General features: G+C 39.5%; 1 protein-coding gene across 6 annotated transcripts in view; it reads right to left on the reverse strand.

Moving 5' to 3' along the window:
- Window positions 1–20,808, reverse strand: part of LOC127005868 (huntingtin-interacting protein 1-related protein-like) — a 44,109-nt gene extending 23,301 nt beyond the window's left edge. For 4 of the 6 annotated variants that reach the window (XR_007758959.1, XM_050875174.1, XM_050875176.1 and 1 more), the window contains exons 1-15: window positions 20,630–20,808; window positions 18,388–18,651; window positions 17,610–17,767; window positions 17,353–17,414; window positions 16,858–16,998; window positions 15,269–15,298; window positions 13,959–14,092; window positions 13,471–13,643; window positions 11,058–11,223; window positions 10,150–10,344; window positions 6,410–6,565; window positions 4,257–4,397; window positions 3,346–3,484; window positions 2,913–3,110; window positions 2,630–2,741 (exon numbers count right to left, since the gene is read on the reverse strand). Coding sequence is in view for 5 of the 6 variants with exons in the window: in XM_050875174.1 (XP_050731131.1) it covers window positions 2,630–2,741; window positions 2,913–3,110; window positions 3,346–3,484; window positions 4,257–4,397; window positions 6,410–6,565; window positions 10,150–10,344; window positions 11,058–11,223; window positions 13,471–13,643; window positions 13,959–14,092; window positions 15,269–15,298; window positions 16,858–16,998; window positions 17,353–17,414; window positions 17,610–17,767; window positions 18,388–18,651; window positions 20,630–20,719 (2,159 nt within the window). In the remaining variant the exon portion in view is untranslated. The remainder of the gene's footprint in view (window positions 1–2,629; window positions 2,742–2,912; window positions 3,111–3,345; window positions 3,485–4,256; window positions 4,398–6,409; window positions 6,566–10,149; window positions 10,345–11,057; window positions 11,224–13,470; window positions 13,644–13,958; window positions 14,093–15,268; window positions 15,299–16,857; window positions 16,999–17,352; window positions 17,415–17,609; window positions 17,768–18,387; window positions 18,652–20,629) is intronic. The other 2 variants (XM_050875178.1, XM_050875175.1) reach the window with 1 other exon arrangement.
- Window positions 20,809–21,561: the final 753 nt, after the last annotated feature.

The raw sequence follows: 21,561 nt of genomic DNA on the forward strand, positions 1-21,561 counted from the left end.
TCAGGACCCCCATACTATTCGAAAATCCATATGAAATTAGTGCCCCCCCTAGAAACACTCCTGGGCTGTGTTTGAGAGAGGGAATTGGGATTCTCAGTACGTCTCAAGTGCTCTCAAACACGTGACGTGGCAGCACGTGTTGCCAACTCGGCATGTCCGCCCCGCTCCCGGCTTTAAGAGATGGAACACCTCTGTGCTGTGATGACGTCATCAGCAAATATGGAGGCCCAAACAAACACATAAGCATAGGTGGGCACGTTAACAGAAAACCTTATTCCCGATAACCGATAACTGATAATAGAAAACCTTATCGGTGATAACCGATATTCGTTAACTGGAGACACAAATATAGGCGATAACCGATAACAGATACCCGATATAAATCCACAATTCCAATACTAGCTAGCGATAAGTCTGATAGGCGAAAACGATACTGTATTGATATTTCAAATAAAAAAACATAGATGAATTCAAATTTTCATTATCTGTATTTTAGAAAACTTACAAAACCTGAAAACCACATGTTGACCCGTACCTATGGACGGTAATACTAGAAACGCCTGAACCGGTGTTGTGTTATTTGGCGTCTCCACTATCAAAAGCTGGCACTTTTTTTTACAAACACTGGTCTCTCATGAACTGCGCATGCTCAGACCAGCAAGCGTAGCCCTGTACAGTCTCACAAAGCTTTTTAACCATAATTAAGAGTTGCTGGAAGGCTGAATCAGACATACAGTACCACTACCACCATCCTCGTTGTTTCTAGAATGACACTCTGTACGAGTTGTATTTATACGTAGAGTGTCGTTCTAGAAACAGCGAGGATGGTGGTACTGTATGTCTGATTCAGCCTTCCAGCAACTACTCTTAATGTGTTAAAAAGCTTTGTGAGACTGTACAGGACTATCTTTACTGGTCTGAACATCGCAGTTCATGACAGACCAGTGTTTGTAAACAAAAGCGCCAGCTTTTAACGATGGGACACCAAACAACGCAACACCGGGTGCGTTCAATACCATGGCATGCTAACAAACGAATATGGAATATCAAATTTGAGGCAGTGAATAATCAATTTTTTGGGAAAGTTAAATGATTTTTCTCTTTGATATATTGATTTTTGAGTCTAACATAAAAAAATAACCTAGTGTTTTAATGTTGATGATCTAAGTATGAAATCTATTCACCGAAGATATTTCATACCCCGAAGTTTTTTCATACAACACCGGGTGCCCGGGCCACGCATGTGCAGTAGGGAGGAGACCATTTTTTTTTTTTTTTTTTAGGCGGAAAAAAGTAGCGATTATCGCTAGTTTGGTCACAAAAGTAACGAAGATACCGATATATATTTGAATAAGTAGCGGATGACCGATAACCCGATTTTGTTATCAGCGATAAAGTATTGTAATAACTTATCGTGATAACGCCCAGCTATGCACATAAGTGCTTCCATTGCATCAGGAAGATCAGTGTACCCCATTTTGCTGCAAGTGAGACGCCGTTGCCAAGCAACAACGAGGCTTAGTAAAAGGATGGCCTTTATCTTTACTCTTGGAGCACTGGCAGTTACTGCAGCAAGAATTTTTTACACTATGATAGATACAGCGAACACTGCTCTCATTCACGTGGTATGCTCTCCCTACCACAACGTAACACATCCCAAAACATAACTTCTCCGAAATCTGAATTCTTCTGCAAGGTGAACACCTTTCTCGAATGCTTTGGGGTGCTTTCACTGAAGCAGGTGTTTTGGTAGAACAGTAGTGCCACTCACGCCATGGCTACTTGGTGCGACGAGTGGGAAATTTAAAAAATCCTAAAAATATTCTTACATGACGATCCATAGAAAACCGAAACCGTACTATTGGAAACCGTACTATTTGAGGGACGACTGTGTGTGTGTGTGTATATATATATATATATATATATATATATATATATATATATATATATATATATATATATATATATATATATATATATATATATATATATATATATATATATATATATATATATCCAGGTGGATCCTGATGTGTTTATAATCTTGCATTGGCTCATGCTGCCCTCCCAGAGCTCATCTTTGATCCTTGAATCTAGAGTCGGGTTGATAGGTGGTCTTCTGGACAGCATGTATATATATATATATATATATATATATATATATATATATATATATATATATATATATATATATATATATATATATATATATATATATATATATATATATATATATATATATATATATATATATATATATATATATATATATATATATATATATATATATATATAAAGCAATTAAATGTGCAAACACAGGGGGGCTCAGTACTGATAAATACTGCTATTGGTACCGGCAGTGCTGTTTTCACCCAGTGTTGCTATTGATAGTGCCAGTACTTTAAAAGTAATGGTTGCCCAGCTCTGATCCTTTAGCTCCTCTCCCACCTGTTTCCCATTCCACTATAACTGACAGTTTTCATGATCATAATCTTATTATAATAAGAGGATGAAACTACTTGAAAAAATGCAGATTTATGATGGGGAAAAGCATTATGAAAACAAATAAATATATACATAAATGCATCAATAAATTGATTCCAAACTTCAGATGTATGCATGACCAAACCTTTCAAACTGACTCTTCACTGATGACATGTCCACTTGTTTTTCTTTTCCATGTATCTTCTTGTAGGTGTTTATGACCAACTTGGCAAACTCTTCAAGGGCACACACGAGGTCTAGAAAATAAGAGCATATGGTTATATTCACTCAGGCTGCTACCATAATCAATCACAAGTAGATAAATAATTTTTTATATTATTGTAGTTCATTGAAAAATCACAAACTACTTCTGAAAAAAAAATTCTTATACACAGTAAACTCATGAGAACCTAACAATTGATACTTACGTTCAGCAATCTCAATGTTTGGGCTGGCATGTGAAGTAGCCTTGGCATAGAGAAGGAAAGCAGCCACATGGTGGGCAGAGGTAGTTATACTGGTGACGAGTCGTGGAGCAGCTAAGAAACTGATTTGATAGCCTTCATACGCCTTGATAAGTCCGTCAACTGATTCTATTACCACACTCTGGTAGCTCAGTGTGTACTCTGAAAGAGAAATTATTATATTCTTAAATGAAAATGAGTTATTTAAATATTTTTAAACATTTTAGGAGAAAACTGTAAAGACAAATGTTTGTCAACCTATGTATGCAATATCCTGAATCTGGAAACATGGAAAATGAAACTGATCTAAACTTATGGTGTGCCAGGGGTTGAAAGATTATGAGAAACAGGAAATTGAGCAAAACATTAAACATTTTCATTATTCATGTGTTCCTACCTGGAGTGCATTTGATGTCAGTATGTGCTTCATGGTCGAAGTGTGAGACTGTGTGACTGAGCACCAGCACTGCCCCATCCACTGCACCCTGCACACACTGCTGTGTTCCTGCTTCCCATTCACCTTGGACTGCCATCAACTGTTTTAGGGAAACACTATTTTAATAGATGTTGCTAAACATATGATACAGCATAGCATGAGAATCTAAAATATACACCGCTGAGTGCCAGGAATCAAACCAAGGACTTCAATATAAAGGCAGGGCAGTACACTAACTAAACCAACTGTAATTATTTTGATATGAAACAAGGATAGAAAAATGAATCTAATGATATATAGAAACTGGCCTTTTAGATTGAGAAAAGCAGTTTTGAAAAATATTAAAAATTTTAACAGGCCATTTCTCAAAACACATTTCCTCACATTTGAAAATGTATCTCCTTAGCCATTTATGCATTAATTTCAATGAAACAAAGACTCAGAAGAAACAAAAATTTAGTATTTTAATGTACCTCAGCAATATTTTGAAATTTGGTGACAAAACATAAAAAAAAAAAATTTCAAATTTTTTGCCAAAATTTTGACTTCTTGAAGAACAAAATATAACCAAATTAAACCTGATAAAGAATTGCTTTGTTATACGCAAGACCACAGTATGACCTTTAGTGCATGTGAAGCAATTGGTTGTACATTTAAAGCTGAAGGAAGAGATAGTTTTAAAAAATGCAGTCTGGAAAGAGGTGGAGGGGATGGATGGGGCAAAGGTGGAGGGAGGTAGGATGATTTTTGGACTGAAGTACTTATTTATATAGTAGCCTCAGTCTCCTATAATATTTTCATATAAATAATATCATTAATAAGGATTTTCAAAATCAACTGGCTGACCCCCTATAATAACAGGATTGCTATACCTTGGCTGCTCCCTGCTGTGTCTGAATCTCCATCTTGGTGTTCAGTTGAGATAAGTTTTCCTCTAGTGTCTTCACCTGACTGGTCAGCTGGTCCCTCTCTGAGGTTAGGGACAGAACATGATTGCCAAGGGATTCCTTTTCCTGAGTGCATAAAGAGAAATTAAAGATAAATTAGGAGAATGACGGTTCGTGGGGTAGCGGCGTGGTGTGTGGTGAGCCACAAGCAATTTGGGTGGCCACAAAAATGCTTCAGAAAACCCACAGATACTCAAATCTTCAACTTTATACAGGCTACCCTGCAGATCGTTAAATCAATGGATGTTAAATTTGAGGATGTTAAAGTACAATTGTATATATATATATATATATATATATATATATATATATATATATATATATATATATATATATATATATATATATATAATATTTATATATATATATATATATATATATATATATATATATATATATATATATATATATATATATATATATATATATATATAAATATATGATTTATACTATTTATGGATTTTGATACGCCGCCCAGTTTGAGTCGGCATTGTGGTGGGCAGGTCTGCTGGCCCATGAGATGTAAACAATGAAACCAAACCAAACACGCGCCACGCTAAACAAAGTAGCAACGCTTAAAACATGTGATGTAAATGTTTTATTGTATGTTTGTCTGTGTCTCTTGTCTGGACCAGTATACGTTGATACTTGAGAGCGTTGCAGATCTGAATTGTGAATGTTGCAGAGTATGATGACTCATATTATCAAGAACCCGTATGTTGGAAGGGGAATGTGGCATGGAGTGGAGAGGGAGTGTGTTGTGTCGTTGTTCTGAGAGATGTGGAGTGAGAGCCAGTAGTTTTTTTTGCGTTCATTGCACCTCGCGCCCCCTTGGGGCGTAAAAGTGGGATGGTGTTGTTGAGAGTTTGTTTAATGTTTTTGTCTAATACATTGATCTATATCATATTTCGCAATACGTATTAGAAAGCATATTCATTTATATCAATCTTAAATGTGTTAATATAGTACATAAATTATAGTGGTTTTACTGTATATATATATATATATATATATATATATATATATATGTATATATATATGTATATATATATATGTATATATATATATATATATATGTATATAGTAGAGCCCCATTTAGGTGGATAAACACGGTCGCGCTAACTGAATTCGCGCTACTTGAATAAAGTAACCAATACGAAAAAAATTATTTGGTGCACACGTGGGTCTGACTTTTGGGTTTGATAATTACTCAAAATACGCAGTCATCATGGTGACTCTTGCGGCCCAAGGTGTCGGTGACGTTAGCGGCGGCAGCAAGTGGGTGTGACAAGAGTTCGGCCCAGCAAAGGTTCGGCGGGCAGGGTGTGGGCGTGTGTGGGCGTCGTGCCCAGCCAGGTCGACATCACACTCGTTATCATCGAGCGTGTTACGGTGACGGTGGCCACTCAATCAATAGTGACGCCTTGCCTCATCTGCCCCGCCGCGGCAGGTAATAGTGATGGGCCCGACGCGGCAAAGCTCACGCCCGTGGCGACGCCCCAAGGATGGCAGCGGAGGCGGCGGCTGGGCCGGGATACGGAGTGCAACAGTGGCTGCTGCGGCGCCACACAGGCGGTGAGCTGTGCACTGCCCCCAGCAGGAGGCGGCAGGCGAGGCGGGCAGCCTCCAAGGGGGGCCAGGGGGGGCAGGACGACGTTAGAGAGCATGAGAGACTGGGACCGTGTGGAAAGTGGTGGCGGGGGGCTGTGTTGTGGTGTGAGGCAGGCGGCAGGCCACCCAGGCCACTGCGCATCATGGCGGCTTGGCGCAATTTTCAAAATTCAATCGTGGTGGCTGCTCGTGCTAACTGAGGCTTTCGCGCTAATTAATTTTTTTCTTGGTAGATGGTGGCTCGCGCTAATTGCGGTTCGCGCTAAGTGGGGCTCTACTGTATATATATATATATATATATATATATTTATTTATTTATATATATAAGTTAGTTTCAAGTCTTAGAAAAGTTATCTTTAAGACTTAAGACTGGAGGCAACAAATTCTGCATCATGAGTCTAATAAAACTTTGTTATACTTTCTGACTTTCTGTAAATGTTACTTGGAGCAATGTTCTGAATGCTTACTTGCTTTGCTGCTTCAGTGACAGAGTGGTGAGCCTGGGATTCGAGGGCCATCTGAGCTTGCAATTTGGCAAGAGCAGCAGCAGATACTTCCTTTTCCTGCTTTGTAGCTTGGTGTGCTTCTTTCTCCATACAGAGTTGCTTGTCCATCTCGGCTTTCTGCAAAAAGAAATAAAATCTTAACTGTAAACTCAGATTACATACAAAACCAACTTTAATAGCCTGGTTATCACATCCCTTATTCTTCTAATTGAGAATCTTGAGTAAATGTCTTTTTCTGACTTCTGTTACAAGTTTTCTCAAGATCAATAAATAGTTTGAACAATTCCAAAACTGAAACTGTCTCCCAATCCACAATTAGGGCTAAATCTTCAAAATGCTCCCAAGTCATCTTCTTTTTTGTTTGATGTCCTTTTATATTCCCTTATGGGGTTGGGTGGGTTGATGGAGATGGTGTCATTCATCAAAAGGCTCTTAAGTATTTTTGATATTACAAGATTATTGAACATAAAATAACTCTACACTAGAAAACATATTTGTTTTGTTGATACTTCACAAAAATGGTGTAGTGGAGTGTCAAAGTTGAATTATTTCCTATAAAAAGTGTGTGTGTGTGTGTGCATATACAGTCGTCCCTCAAATAGTACAGGGGTTAGGGACCCAGGACCCCCATACTATTTGAAAATCCGTACAAAATTAGTGCCCCCCTAGAAACACTACTAGGCACTCCTACGGAACTCGGGTCCCGCCTGGCTCAGCTGTTTCCCACGGGCCCAAGTTGCCAATTATGCATTTTCTGCTACAGTCACAGTGCAGTGTTACCACACTGAGGGGGTCGAGGGGGGTGAAGCCCCCCGTTTTAGGTCATGCTATTTAGGTTGGAGTAGTTTAAATTTGCATCCCTTAACTATATAATATGGAGGGGTAATGTCGTATCTTGGAGGCGCGGAGTCAATCTCCACAATTACCGTTTCGTATCTTATTTCAAGTATGATTTAGAGAGCAATAGAAACTGTGGTAAAGAGTAAGAGAGAGTGTGAGTGTATGACATCGCTCGCTTGCTGACAATGTGGAAGGGAGAGCTGCCAGAATGGCTCACTTGTCCAGCGTGGTAACACTACAGTGCTCGTCATAAACACTGTCGCTGGAGACCACGGTGTCCGTTTGAAAGATCAAAACGCGCGCGCTTTCCTTGGCGGGCATCGGGTGCTTTAAATTGAATTATTACACATCTGGCATCTCAGCCTGGGTGTTGGGCAGCTTGCAACGGTGGGAAGAAGTGACAAGCACCTGTCAATCACTCTGACTGGGGTCCGCTTTTTTGCTGGCTTCCCGCGCCACCCCCCCAGACTGGCTTGCAGTTACTCTGCTGTTTAGCTGTTTTCCTGGACAATGGTGCGGTACCAGATCTTGTCACGGGATGACATCGCAGCCATCTCAGCTCTCCACAAGGCTGGACACTCCACACGGGCTATCTCTGACCAGATGGGCGTCAGTGTCTGCCAGGTTCAAAGATATGTGAAGAGTATGGGTGAACTCGGTGGCAAGAAGAAACCGCCAAGAAGAAACCACCAGGAAATACTCGCAAAACTTCCCTGCGAACCCTGAGAGTGGTACACCGTGAAGTCGAACGCAATCCACGAGTATCGGCCAGGAAAATCAGGGAAGACAACTTGGGATTGCTGAGTAATGTGTCTGTGAGGACATTATCGCGCCGCATCCACGACGACCTCCAGTACCTGAGCTATGCAGCGCGGCCCAAGCCTGTGGTTACTGTAGCCCAGCAAGAGAAGAGGCTTGCATTTTGTGACAGGATGAAAGACTGGACCATCGAGCAGTGGCGTGGCGTGCTGTGGAGCGACGAATCAAGATTCACAGTGACAGCCAGCAGTCAAGGTCGCGTGTACCGGCGCCCAGGCTGCGACCCGCTCGACCCCTGCTACACCGCTCCTGCCGTCAGATTCTCTGATTCATTGATGATGTGGGGATGCTTTTCCTACCACGGGGTGGGGAGCCTCGTGGTGTTACCCAAGAACACCACAATGAATCAGGGGAACTACCTCGAGCTTCTGTGTGACCATCTACCGGGGTCTTTCGAGATGTGTCAGGCCTCCACCTTCATGCAGGATGGTGCACCATGCCATACTGCTAAGTCAGCGAAGCAGTGGCTCAGGGACTGCTGTGTGCCATTCTTCGAAACTGGCCTGCTAATTCCCCGGATTTGAACCCAATTGAAAATTTGTGGGCGATAATAAAACGGAAGTTACGCAGCCATGACTGTTCAACCGTGGCCAAACTCCAAGCTGCACTTCACCACCTTTGGAACACGCTCGCTCCCCAGCATCTCATGGTGCTTGCAGACAGCCTTCCAGCCCGTTTGGAAGAGTGCAGGAGTCGTCAAGGAAAGCCAACAAAGTATTAGTTGTAAGTTCAATAAATTTCTCTGGATGCAGTACATGTTTATATTACCTGGCGCAGCGTGGGAGAGGGGTGCGACAATGTTTATGGCGAGCACTGTACAGCAGAAAATGTATAACTGGCAACTTTGGCCGGCTAGTAGAAGCTGAGCCAGGCGGGACCCCCGAATTACGTAGGAGTGCCCACTCCTGCCCACCAGTTTCTTGCTTAAGGTAAGAAAATGCCTATTTATGTGTTTATAATAGGTTATAATTTATGAACAAAGAGAAAAGGATGGCCTTTATCTCCACTCTTGCAGCACTGGCAGTTACTGTACCATGATAGATACAGTGAACACTGCTCTCACTCACGTGGTATGCTCTCCCTACTGCAATGTAACTCATCCCAAAATGTAACTACTCCTAAATATGAATTCACGCCATGGCTACTTGGTACAACGAGCGGGAAATTTAAAAATCCTAAAAAAATTCTTCCATGACAATCTGTATAAAATCGAAACCGTACTATTTGAGGGACGACTGTGTATATATATATATATATATATATATATATATATATATATATATATATATATATATATATATATATATATATATATATATATTCTGCTACTACCAGGGAAAATATTATATATTAAAAACACCAGATAAGTGTATAATATCCAATAAATGGGCATAGATGAAGGAGAAATATGATAAATAAGCATCAATGAAGCAGATTCTGTAAAATATTCATCTAGAGCACTAAATGAGTTAGCTGGTGTCCAGTCTGCTATCTGGGCGTAACTTCTTTCTAGGCCTTCCTTGTCCTTTGGAGAGCGAGCACGCGGCGGTCGATGCCAATGAAAGGCCAAAGGTTGTGGGTCTAATGATACTGTCAGGCTACAGCCAGAGGAAACAAACTACACATTTACTCCAATGCTGCCATACAATGGGTTAATGGACAACTGGCAACCCAGACCAGATATCAAATGTATTGCGTGTAATCCAAACTAGTATTCTAGAAGAGTGTTCACTTATGGTAGAGCCTAATCAGGCTTGATAGTACTATACGTCTTAATGGATAATCCTGTGAAAAAACCCAATCAACTCATTCCCTATTCCTTGTGACAGTAACTTTTCATCTTAAATCATACAATGATCCATCATTTGAGCCATTATAAGATTTTTTATTACTTCTTCTCAGTATGATCAACAATTATCACCTTTGTTCTCAAAGTCACATCAGTCTCTTTGTCTTTACCAGTTGCATAATTTTTGCTTTTGGTTAAATAAGTCACTTATTTTTTTCATATTTTTAACATTTTTAACATGGCATACACTTACCCCACGGATCAAGCCAATGTGCTCATCACGAAGTTTTTGATAGACATCTTTCATCTTGACAAACTTTTCCTCAGCTGACTGTCTGCGTATCTCTTCTTGAGCCAAAAGGTTGACAGCCTCGGCACTGGCTGCTGCTGCCTCCACCTGAGCCATGATGGACTCCTTGCTCTGTCTCTCTGCCAAGAGTTCACTATCCTGCAAGATGCATGTACAGTTACTGTATTTGCTGGCATAAAAGGTGAATGGCACATAAGAGAACACCTAAAATTGCCATTCAAATCATGGAGTTAGCTGTATATTCTGTATTCTCTGTATAAGATGACCCTCAAAATTAATCTGGAGCCATTAGAAGCTTGCTGTTTCAGTAACCCCAGCCCTTTACCACTTATTCCACCGACCAGCACGAAGATACTAATCAACAAAGGCTTTGCTTAGGTATTACCATTTAGCTAACTTTTGAGGGTTTCATGGGGAGAAACTGTGAAGTCGCCATCACTCTCACAATTTTCTTTTCTTTACTAAAATCTTACATATTACTTGAATTTTCTAGTTTTACTGGCATATGTCCTAGAGGCCATATTTATGCAGATATTCTTATGAAAATTTGCAGTCATTAAGAACTTTAGTTGTATTTGATGCTGATGTCAGTCATTTCAATGGTTTTATGCATATTCAAGAAAATGGAATGTTCTTGAAAGTGTCTGCCAATGTTCTCCATTATTCCCATTACCACAGTATGTTAAGGTTAGACAGTATGTAAAAGATGGAATTAAAATGTCCTTTTAATTCTGAGCTTAGTTTTCAAAGGTTCCTACAGATTAGCCAAAAGTCAAAAGAGCCATCAGACTTTTGAGCACCTTCCAATAATGAAATGCAAGCAGTGTAGCTGAAGTAACAAGTACACTCACCAACTCTGCTATTGTTGACTCGAGGTCATTGATACGGAGGCGTAGCTGGTCTTCAGTGTGAGAGGCCTGAGAACGAGCCTGTTGCACCTCTGTCCTCATGGCCTCCAGTTCTCTGTGAAGGGCTTCTATCAAGGACTCCCGCTCTGCCACCACCTCCACCAAGGACCTGAGGGAGGGAACACCAAGTCAACAAAATAAGAGGGAGTCAAGATTCAAGGAAGACCAGAATCCTGACTCATGTAAAAGTTTTGCAAACTACTCTATTGCTCCAGAGCATACACAATCCATATAATTTATGATAGCAAATGACAGAGGAAAAGAAGTAGAAATAGCACAGCAACCATTAAAATCTATTAAGCTCCACAAGAAAAATTAGAAAATTCCAAGGCAAGGTGATACAATTTCTCCTAAACTCCCCCAAAATAGTAGTAGGTAAGACGTGTGCAAATTGGAATGTAGAGAAAATGCTGAGTACAACACAGAGACAGGAAGCAAGCATCATAGATTAAGGTCTATACACAGGTTAAAGATATTTTAATGACAGATTAAGAATAAGAAATGGACTTCGACATGTCAAATCAGAGGTGGAACTGTTAACAGATGGAACCTAAATAACAGAGTGGCAACCCAGGAATTGCAGAGAGAACCAGATGGAGGTAAAATTAAAACCTCTACTACAGTAAGATGGAGTAGACTGACAGCAGGCAGCTGAGGGGTGGGGGGTAGAATACACTGGTCCCTTGTCTCATGATTTTTAATTTTTTGATTTTTTACTAAAAAGTATACAAACAAGTATTGAACTTCGTATGTACTCCTATGCACTCCACACTCACAAACCTAAACTCAAACTTAAAGTAAATCACTCAGATTTATATATATATATATATATATATATATATATATATATATATATATATATATATATATATATATATATATATATATATATATATATATATATATATATATATATATATATATATATATATATATATATATATATATATATATATATATATATATATTTTTAATAAAAATCAAATAAATCAAATAAATCAAAAAAATCAATGATTTTTTGATTTTTTTGATTTTTTAAAAAAAATCAAAAAAATCACCAACCCTGTCCCTTGTCCTGTAGAGGACTAGTGATGGCTGATGATAATGATTATTATTATAATGAAACAGTGCAGGAAGAGTACAATTACTAAGGGTTACAAAATCTGTAACCTTGACACACACAAGGCACTGAGAAAAGAGAATAAAGGGAAAAAGTAGAAAATGCTGTATTTGACGGCTTATAAGACGCATTTTTTCCCCAAAAAAAAGTCACTGAAAATCACTCTGCTTCTTATAAGGTCAAGGCTCAGCTTAAGGTCACTGGCTAGGGAAGTTTTAGTACAGCAATGGCACTTAAATTAAAATGCAAACCTCTCTGCAAACGTAAACAAGGTGGCGATCGCTTTTACAGCAAAAACGGCAATTCTTTTCTAAAGTAACAGTGTATAACAGTAGTACTTACCACTATTTCATATAAAATGACACCAGTCAGGAAGAAAGTTAAGTGACTTAATGCTTGTGCCTAAACAAACTAGTGGATGGTTGTACACCAAACCTGACAACACACGCAGGACACACTATGTTTCCTTAGTAGACAGGGATCATTGAGGCAAGACAGACCTTCTTTATAAAATTGTTTAACTTTGTTTGATTGCTAAACACAAACAATATATGGATAATATTGACGAGATATTGAGAAGATAGGTTACTGTTGGATATTTACAAGTGCCTGTTTCTCCATTTTGTGCTTATCTTTTAACATTCTTACTTTACATACATGTTCAACAAACATTGAAGCTCATTCAAGTTTGAATTTTCACACTTCCTTATGTTTTAAAAATGTACTAGAATATTACAACAACTAGAATTATGATGCAGAATAATTATAAAGAAATATGATGCACAAACTTTATACCCGCTACCCCTCTGAATGTCGCCATGTTTGTTTACATCTCAAAGCAGTACCCTTGAGTCTATAAGAAGGACCAATTCTGGGTCCCAGCAAATATTAGGGTTTTTAAATGTAAAGTAATGGGATTTGATAAGGATCTGAATGCATGTGAAACTTTAATAATGACCTGATAGTGGGGAGGGCTACGAATGTCCGGTGAAAAATCTTCACCTGACACTTGTGGTTCAAATCCTATTATACATTTTTTTTCAAATGCCTGCCAAAATGGGGGGGAGGGCGTCTTAAAAGCCGTCAAATACGGTATATAACCAAAAATATTAAGGTCTGGAAAACTGAGAGGAAAAAGCAACAAGAAATCAGCATTGGAAAACAGATATTATAATTTAAATGATCAAACTTTGCACCAAAATTCCACTCCTATAATATCAATTTTTACTTGCTTACCCATTGTGTGACTCATTAAGGTTGGGGTGAGGTGGGATGGGCGGGGGCTCGGGCTCCGAGGTGTCTATAAGTAGCGTGTCAGAAGTGTCGGCCATGTCAGGCTGCTCCTCCACTACCACCACTGGGGTTTCATGGCTCCTTAACTCAGCCTCTACTAGGAAGTTTGGTGGATCCTGGTGAATGGATTACTCATAGAAAGAAAGTAGTGTAACAGGAACTAAAAAGGGAAGAGGGATGGAAGGGTGTCTAATACTAATCTCCCCAAGAATGTGGACATAAAATGAGCAAGGACAGTGTGAATGATGGGTAAGATAGATACTGTGAAGTATATGTGTGAGTGTGCATATACCCCAGCAAATAAGAGAAGGGGCAAGACTGAGATGCCTTAAACCTTGTACATGGAGGTGTCCCTATGAACTGGCAACATAATTGTCAACAATAATATCATATCATAGGGAATGCTGCTTTTGCTTCATCTTATTTCCTACCTCTGGTAAAGCTGGGACTTGGATGAGGCCCTTGAAGTACTGTAGATTCCTGGTGTTGTTGTAGAACTGCTTCAGGATCTCAAACTGTTTGTAAAACCTTGTTCGATGCCCAGATAACATGTCCGTTGGCAGGGCTGATGTTGGAAGGGGAGTGCATGATACATTTAAAATCTGATGATTATTAAAAGAGGTTACATTATCACAATGTGTATACACTCTGGGCTGGATTAAAAGTTGAAGAACACACAATACAAGGGCTTTAATGAGAAGCAGGAAAGCCTAAAGAGTGAGGTTCGAATATGTACTTAGAAAAACTGTAGAGAAAAATTGAGCTCCTGAAAAAGAAATGTTGTTAGGCTTCACATTTTTTTTACAGCAGTAAGAGCAACTCAAGGGCACCAAAAACAAGATGTAAAAAAAAAAAAAAATAAAAAAAAAAAAAAAAAAAAAAAAAAAAAGCCCACTAACACAAATTGTGATGAAATAATATGAGATGTCTTTTATTTTCCAAAGCCTTGAAAGAGACAAAAAAGATGGCTTCTTACATCAATGTCAAGCCACAAGCCTATGGTTCAGCTGCATTTCTGTGAATCCTTTCTCTTAGAATGGCATTAAAACTGAAGACTGATTATCCTGTAATTTATGTCATTTATATGGTCCAAGGACAAGATGACGTAGCAGGTCTAGTGAATCTCATAATGTATTTATAAATATTTCTTAAAAGCCACACTCATTGTGATAAATCTGACCTATGACAATGGCCTAAGGCTACATATCATACCTGATCCACAAGTTAATCAAGCCCTGAAAATAGTTTAACCTCATTAGACACAGCTCATCTTAACAGGAAAATTATAACCAATAGCAAAATATCATCACAATGGTGATAATCATCAATTTTCAATCAATCAATTTGGAGGAAAAATAATGCTGTGGCAGAGTAATATGTACTTTGCCCGATAAAAATTTGAATTGGTATTGGACATCATCAAAACCTTGCAGCAGTATGGTTCAAAGTGGATCAAACTTGAAGCTAAAGCTCATGCACAAGAAGCTTTGCAGGAAAGTTGTGATGAAAGACAGGAGAAAAAAAGAAGAAAAGGAATAAGAGAAAGAAGATGAAGAAATGGAAAAGTTAAAAAATAAGATAAGCTGACAAATAATAAGTAGTAGAAATAAGTAAAGAGAGGTGCCAGAGGACCATCATCCCAATAGGTAAAACAAGATCATAGAGGTGTTGCACCAATAACATAATCAATAACCAACAGCTTCCCATGACACACATTGCTGACTTTCTGGAGAACACTTACATGATAGAGTTGGATTACTTTTGGTGGGAACTGAAAAGACAATCCAGTTAACAGCACACTGCTTTTAGATTCATGCTTGAAGCAATATGTGAGAAACAGCAGTCCATGTTAAAGTACCATATTAGTTAAGCAATCTGACAGGTCATAGGTTAAATAAAAAAAAGGAAAATACCTGTTAGAGATATGAACAAATACTTCCATCAGCTCAGTGAAGATTTTTTTTTTGATTTGTTTATTTGCAGAGGGTAACAAATAAGAGATATCATGAATAAATACCCCAATCTGCTCGGAGTTTTTTTAATTCATTTTCTGAGGACAGCAAATGAAAGTATTTGTGAAGACTTATTTCCATTGTGGTCTTCCTTTGTGGGTCTTGGATTTCAACCCTTGGCCTTGTCAAGTAGCAGACAATCGCCCAGGAAGGTGGAACACAACCCTGTCTGACACCCAGTACCCAGCTGGGCAGACTGGGGCACTTGAGTAAAAAGCCCATCCATCTCCATTACCCCTGTGGTTTGGAGATGGGATCTCTCAGTTGTGAGCTGAGCATGCTAGCATCTGCATCAGAAAGCACTTTGATGATAAAAATGGTGGTGATGCTTAGTTAGATATTACCATTATTGGGTATCTTTTCAAGTATACCAGGTGGATGTTGAGTAGCAAGCATAAAAATCTACTACTTTCTTGATTTTGGGCAGAAAAAAGGGCACGAGTAGCAGTCCTTCAACGTCATAATCTTCATTTTCAATAATGTCAAAAATATTTATACTTATATTCAAAATCCTTATGTCTCAAGAATCATTATAGACATGTCCATATAAAAAGGAAAACTTTGCTTTGCTCTAAGGATCCCTGATGGTTAACACTTTACATTAGCAAAGGTGAGGTAAGAGAATTTTTTTTATTTACCTGTATTTTACCACAGTACATCATAGTATTGATTTTCTGGATAAATATCTTGATGAGAATTCACTCTTGTAGAAAAAAAAAAAAATAACGAAGTATCCCACTATGGGCTATGTGAATTAAGTTGTAAAAGTAATAAGAACTCAGGGGTTGTGAGGGTGAAGGGAAGGACTGGCAGAGGATGGAGAGGCTGCTTGGTAAAGGAAGAACAGAACAGAGGATTGGCTGCAAGTGCTGAAGGCGCTCATGGGACAGAGTGAGTTGAAGCATTAATTGTGGTACATGGGAGTAGCTATGCAATGCTGACTCCTAAGCCATGTCTCTAGCAATATGAAGCTGTCACAGTAACTGGCTAGGTGTCAAAATAGGTACAGAAGAGGAAAAATTTACATATCATAACTCTCATGTTACTGCAAGTGGTAAGATGCATACAAATACTAAATGAGAGAAAAAAAAAAAGTTTTCCTAATTAATCTGCTATTCATCACATGGTATCTAACATGCAGAAGGGAAGGACAAAAAAATATATAGTGTGGATTCTAACATTCTTGGAAAGCATAATATTATTTATTACATCAAGAGGAGGACTAAGAGAGTCATGCATAAAATGTAGGCAGCAACTTAGTTTCCTAAATTTGAGTAAACTGCCAGTGCATGGTAATACATGCTAATTATCTACATACCTTTATGAAGCTGGAAGAGTATCCTGACAATGCAGTCATAGAGGCAAGATGAATCCTGAATACAGGGAATAAGAGGAGCCAGGCGACACTGTCCCGACCGAGTCATGGAGTTGGCACGAGACGGATCCATTGACGCAAACACTGCAAGATGGCAGAGAACATACTTTAGCACACAAGACAAGCTATGAAGTTCACAGCATCACCACTATTAATTTGTAGCCAGGTTAAAGATGAAAGTAACAATTTTTGAGTCACTATTGTGAAGCCACAACCAAAAGCATGATGCAACCTGTCTAAACGTTATCACAACTTGGAACATTACAATACCATCTAAAGATGAATCTCTCCTCTTTGGCCAAGGACTGTATATCACTATCCAGAACCACCCTAGTAGTGTGGGTAAGAAACCAAGCAGCTCCTATTGTGCCTAAATCTAGGAGGTACAGCATAAGTAACAAAAGAATATGCAAATACTTGGAAAAAACCAAGACTAACCTGCTTCATACAGGTTGAGGATACACTCAAGGTACTCCAGCATCTCAACACCCAACTCAAAGCTGAAAATAGTAAACACAATTCATGGAAAGGGAACAAAATGTGTACTATGGCTGAAACAATGTTATGCCTTACTTATGAATGATCTGTTGCATATCAATTCATTAATATTCAAGTAGAACATAAAAATTTGAAAACAAAACTCAGGAATAGCAGTATCACTGAGAACTGTGCCACTTTAAAAGTTAGTCTCTTACTAATTATTGGCGTCATTTTCAGCCAATGCCTCCAGCTCCTCAGGGGTGACAGACATGGTGCCAGGGAAGCGAGGGTAGTGCTGGTGGAAGTGGAGCTTGGCAATCAACAGCTCACAGTACCTCTTAATGAGTCGCCCATACCCATGGGCCAGGTGCCGCTGAGGGTGGGATAGGGAAGGGAGATGTTTTGATTGAGAAGTTCTCATGGGAGTCAATCCTTTTGTACATTTTTTACTTTAGTTTACATTACTTTAGAAAACTATAGCTATCTATAGCTTTCCCATTCAACTTAATTCAAAATATCAAACCATAGTTTTTACACAAAACACTGAAAGTAACAATGTAATGTAACAAAAAGATATTGTACCCTGTCCTAAGGAAACTGAGGTCCTTTAACCCCTAAAGGATGGCAGACGGGAATTCCCACTCGGGCAGAGAAAGAAAGGGTGCAGGAATTCCCATCATCCACTTTCCAGACAAGAGTTGTATTTCCCAACATCATATCTCTGCCACACTGCAACCAAGGGACTTCTAGTTTCTTTCATCATGCAAATGAAAGATTGGCATTGTGAAAGCACTATGAACTATCATGTTTTTGTCTGAAATTGTCACACAGGGCATTGCTGCAGAACACCTATTTCACCAAATTTCATCAACATGACGCATGCTCTGCGAGCAGAAAATTGACTTCTAGCCCATCCTTTAGGGGTTAACTGCTGCAAGGCAGCTATGAAATGAAAGAAAAGTTTCATCTTTCTCTCTCCAGACGGTGACTTACAAAATGCTGCCCTGTGTCCTTAATACGGCTGATGTGGTGGTGCGAGTCCCGCAGCGTATTTGGGTGGCCATCACGAAATAGCACATGTAGGCAATGGCAGAACTTCCAGGCTGTAACATCAGTGTTAATGGGTGGACAGGCAGCAACATTCCGCCAAAAGAGGTCTGCGTTCTTGTCTGTGTACGTGCCAATAATGAGGCTGCGTACATGTTTCATCTTCACCGGCATCTCCTCATCACTCACTGCCTTCTTAAAGCTTAGTTCCTGTAGGATGAAGGACATAAAGCATATGAGTAAAACTCCCTCAAAATAATGGACAATGAGGGACTTTCTGAGTTGAATTTTGGCAGAGGGCAGCACTGCATCCAGTCCCCCAGTGTGAAGATGGAAATGCAATGGCTCTCTTTTGCTTTGCCTTGTGAGACAAAGTACAACACTATTTCATTTCAATAATTTAAACAATTTTATATGCAAGGTGAGCATTGCTCACCTTGCTTTATTATTTGCAAAATGAAACTACACACTGTCGCTGTTTTCATTAGCAGAACCCCACGACTGCAATGGATAGTATCATAGTAACCTATCATCAATAAAATAGTAACCTTACTTAGTGATAATTTAAAAAGCAAGGGAGCTAGTGCTCATAAAGGGGTGCTTCTTTTCAGATGTTTCTAACATGCCAATTTTTTTTTTAGGAGCTAATGTGGCAGTTGATAACCTCTTCTGGGAGTTTATTCCATTTGTTCAGCACTCTTGAGTAGAACATATTTCTCTTATGGTTGTGGTACCTACCTTGGATATCATATCTGAAATACTAACCCGAGCTGAGAAGACACCTGCAAGCGGGAAGCAAGGATGGAAATGGCAAGTAGCCAGAGTCGATTCAGATATACTGTTGGTATTTAGCATGGTAAATGTGTAGTTTAGCTTTGCCACCTCAAAATATCAAATAGTCCTTCATATTACAGTTAAAGGACAAAAATATAAGCCTTTTAACGATAATATGAACATGCACACTGTTAGAAACTAACATAGCTAACATAACCTAATATAACCATGTCAACGTCGCTGATGGGTAGGAGTCAGTCAGGGCAGCGGCTGTGGTGTGGGGTCCTATAGCTGCCAACGACAGCAAAGATAACAGGCCACAAACCTGTGCCCTCTCATGCAGGTTTTGATAACCTAAAAGAACCCCACGTACAACCTCACTGAAATTAACCTATTGCTGTTGAGGATAGCAACCTTAGTAATAATACAGGAGGGCTGAGGGGCAGTGGTGCAGCTGTCAAGCTAGCTAAAAGCAGCCAAAAAATGCAGCTCACTGCTGCTACACTAGCCTAAAGTGTAGTGGCAAAGTTGCAAGCACTGATCATAATTGATTGTACCAAACAATATATACAATGTAACCTAACCATTTAGGGGGAGGGGGGGGACTTTACCTCTCTTCAACCTCCCCTCATTATTTCATTCTAACCAGATGAAACCTCATTCCTATGACAAGCAGCACCAACTGTCTCACTGATCTATGTTTTTCACTTTTTCCTTCTATTTACGTTGGGGTTCTCGTTCCTCCCTCCGCCCCACAGCCTGCTCCTGAAAGTCTCACCTGGTGTAATGCCAGAAGGTTAAGTATGGAATGTACACAGGATCACAAAAGTAGGATTGTAAGTAATTAAGTGTGTAACGGTCAGAGGAAGACACAAATTAGTTAGAATCCTGCTTTTGTGATCGTATGTACATTCCATACTTAATCCGGTGGCAGCGATGGGCCAAATTTGTGGCTTTACCGTGTAGCAGTGACGGGCCAAATTTGTGCCATGATATAAACCCCCCCCCAAAATAGATGATGAAAAAACTGATCACAAATGCTTTGATATATATTATGAAATGGTTTGTGTGAGGGATGATTTTTTTCTCATTTTTCTCGCTTAGAGGGACCATTAAGAAACATGATCCCTGCTGCTACTGGCTTAAACTTCTGGCATTACATTGGTCCTGCCCTGGAAGACGTTGCCCGCCCCTGAAAGTAAACTAATTACGACTTCCGACGGAAATAATTAGTGCAGGACATCAGAATAAGACTGTCAACCACTGGAGTGAGTTGAGTGTGATATTTGGACAAAGAAGAGAGGACCGAGAGGAGCAGGAGGACCTAAGAAGCGATACAAAGCGTTTTACAGGTCAAAAGAAGAAAAAGAAGGAGCTGAGGGCCCCGCCGCCGCCCACCCCACGCCATAATTACCTGTGATTTCTCAAACTGGTCCCTCTCCTGGTCCAGCGTGTTGCTCCTCCGCGTCCCCAACACGTTAGGGATCTTCTTTATGGAGGTCATCTTGCCGGGTCACGGATATCCTAGAGTAAGTCCCTCATCACGTCACCACCATCCTGACTGAGGTATCGGCAGTGTTGCAAAGAGTGGCGGGCGTAAAAGCGCTAGATTGAAGTGTGAAATACGCTAGAAATCCCACCCACACCCACACTTCTAGCTTCTACTTCTTAATTCTTCTTCTTTTGACCTGTCCCGCTTTGTATCGCTTCTTATTAGGTCCTCCTCCTCTCGTTCATCTTTTCCTCTTATTTACATACTTTCCCACTCTCTAGCTTCTTCTTTTTCTTCTTTTTGTTCTGCTAGTGCCTACCGCCCACAGGGCCACTGGGACCTGCCTGGGCTGGTGGGCTGGTTAATTAACAACAATGTTCTTTCAGCTGTGCTTAGTGAGTATCCTGCATTTGCCTCTAGATTGTAGTCCATATGTACAGTCCCTTATGTCTGCTCCCTTGACTAAATCAAGGCCTTTATTTTTTTTTAGCACTTGTCCCCTACCATATTGTATCTTTTTAGTTTCCTGGTGCTACTTACACATGTATCCTCAGTTGTATAATCACACTCTGTACTGCCTGGGGGTTGGGATGGCATGCTCCTCCCTTCTCCTTTGTTGTTTTACTTGCAACAATAAACTATCAATCAATCAATCAATCTTTTGACCTGTTCCGCTTTGTATCGCTTCTTATTATATATCCTCCTCCTCAACACTTCTATACTTCTTCACACCATGCACTTATAACTAATGTGTTTTCTGTTCTTTTCTTCCCCTGATTTTACTGTCATTCATCTCCGCGAACCCTGTATTTTTTTTTTTTTTTTTGCTTTCCACCTTCACGATTTCATTCTTA

Source organism: Eriocheir sinensis, chromosome 31 (assembly GCF_024679095.1).
Source record: "Eriocheir sinensis breed Jianghai 21 chromosome 31, ASM2467909v1, whole genome shotgun sequence".
NCBI classification, from domain to species: domain Eukaryota; kingdom Metazoa; phylum Arthropoda; class Malacostraca; order Decapoda; family Varunidae; genus Eriocheir; species Eriocheir sinensis.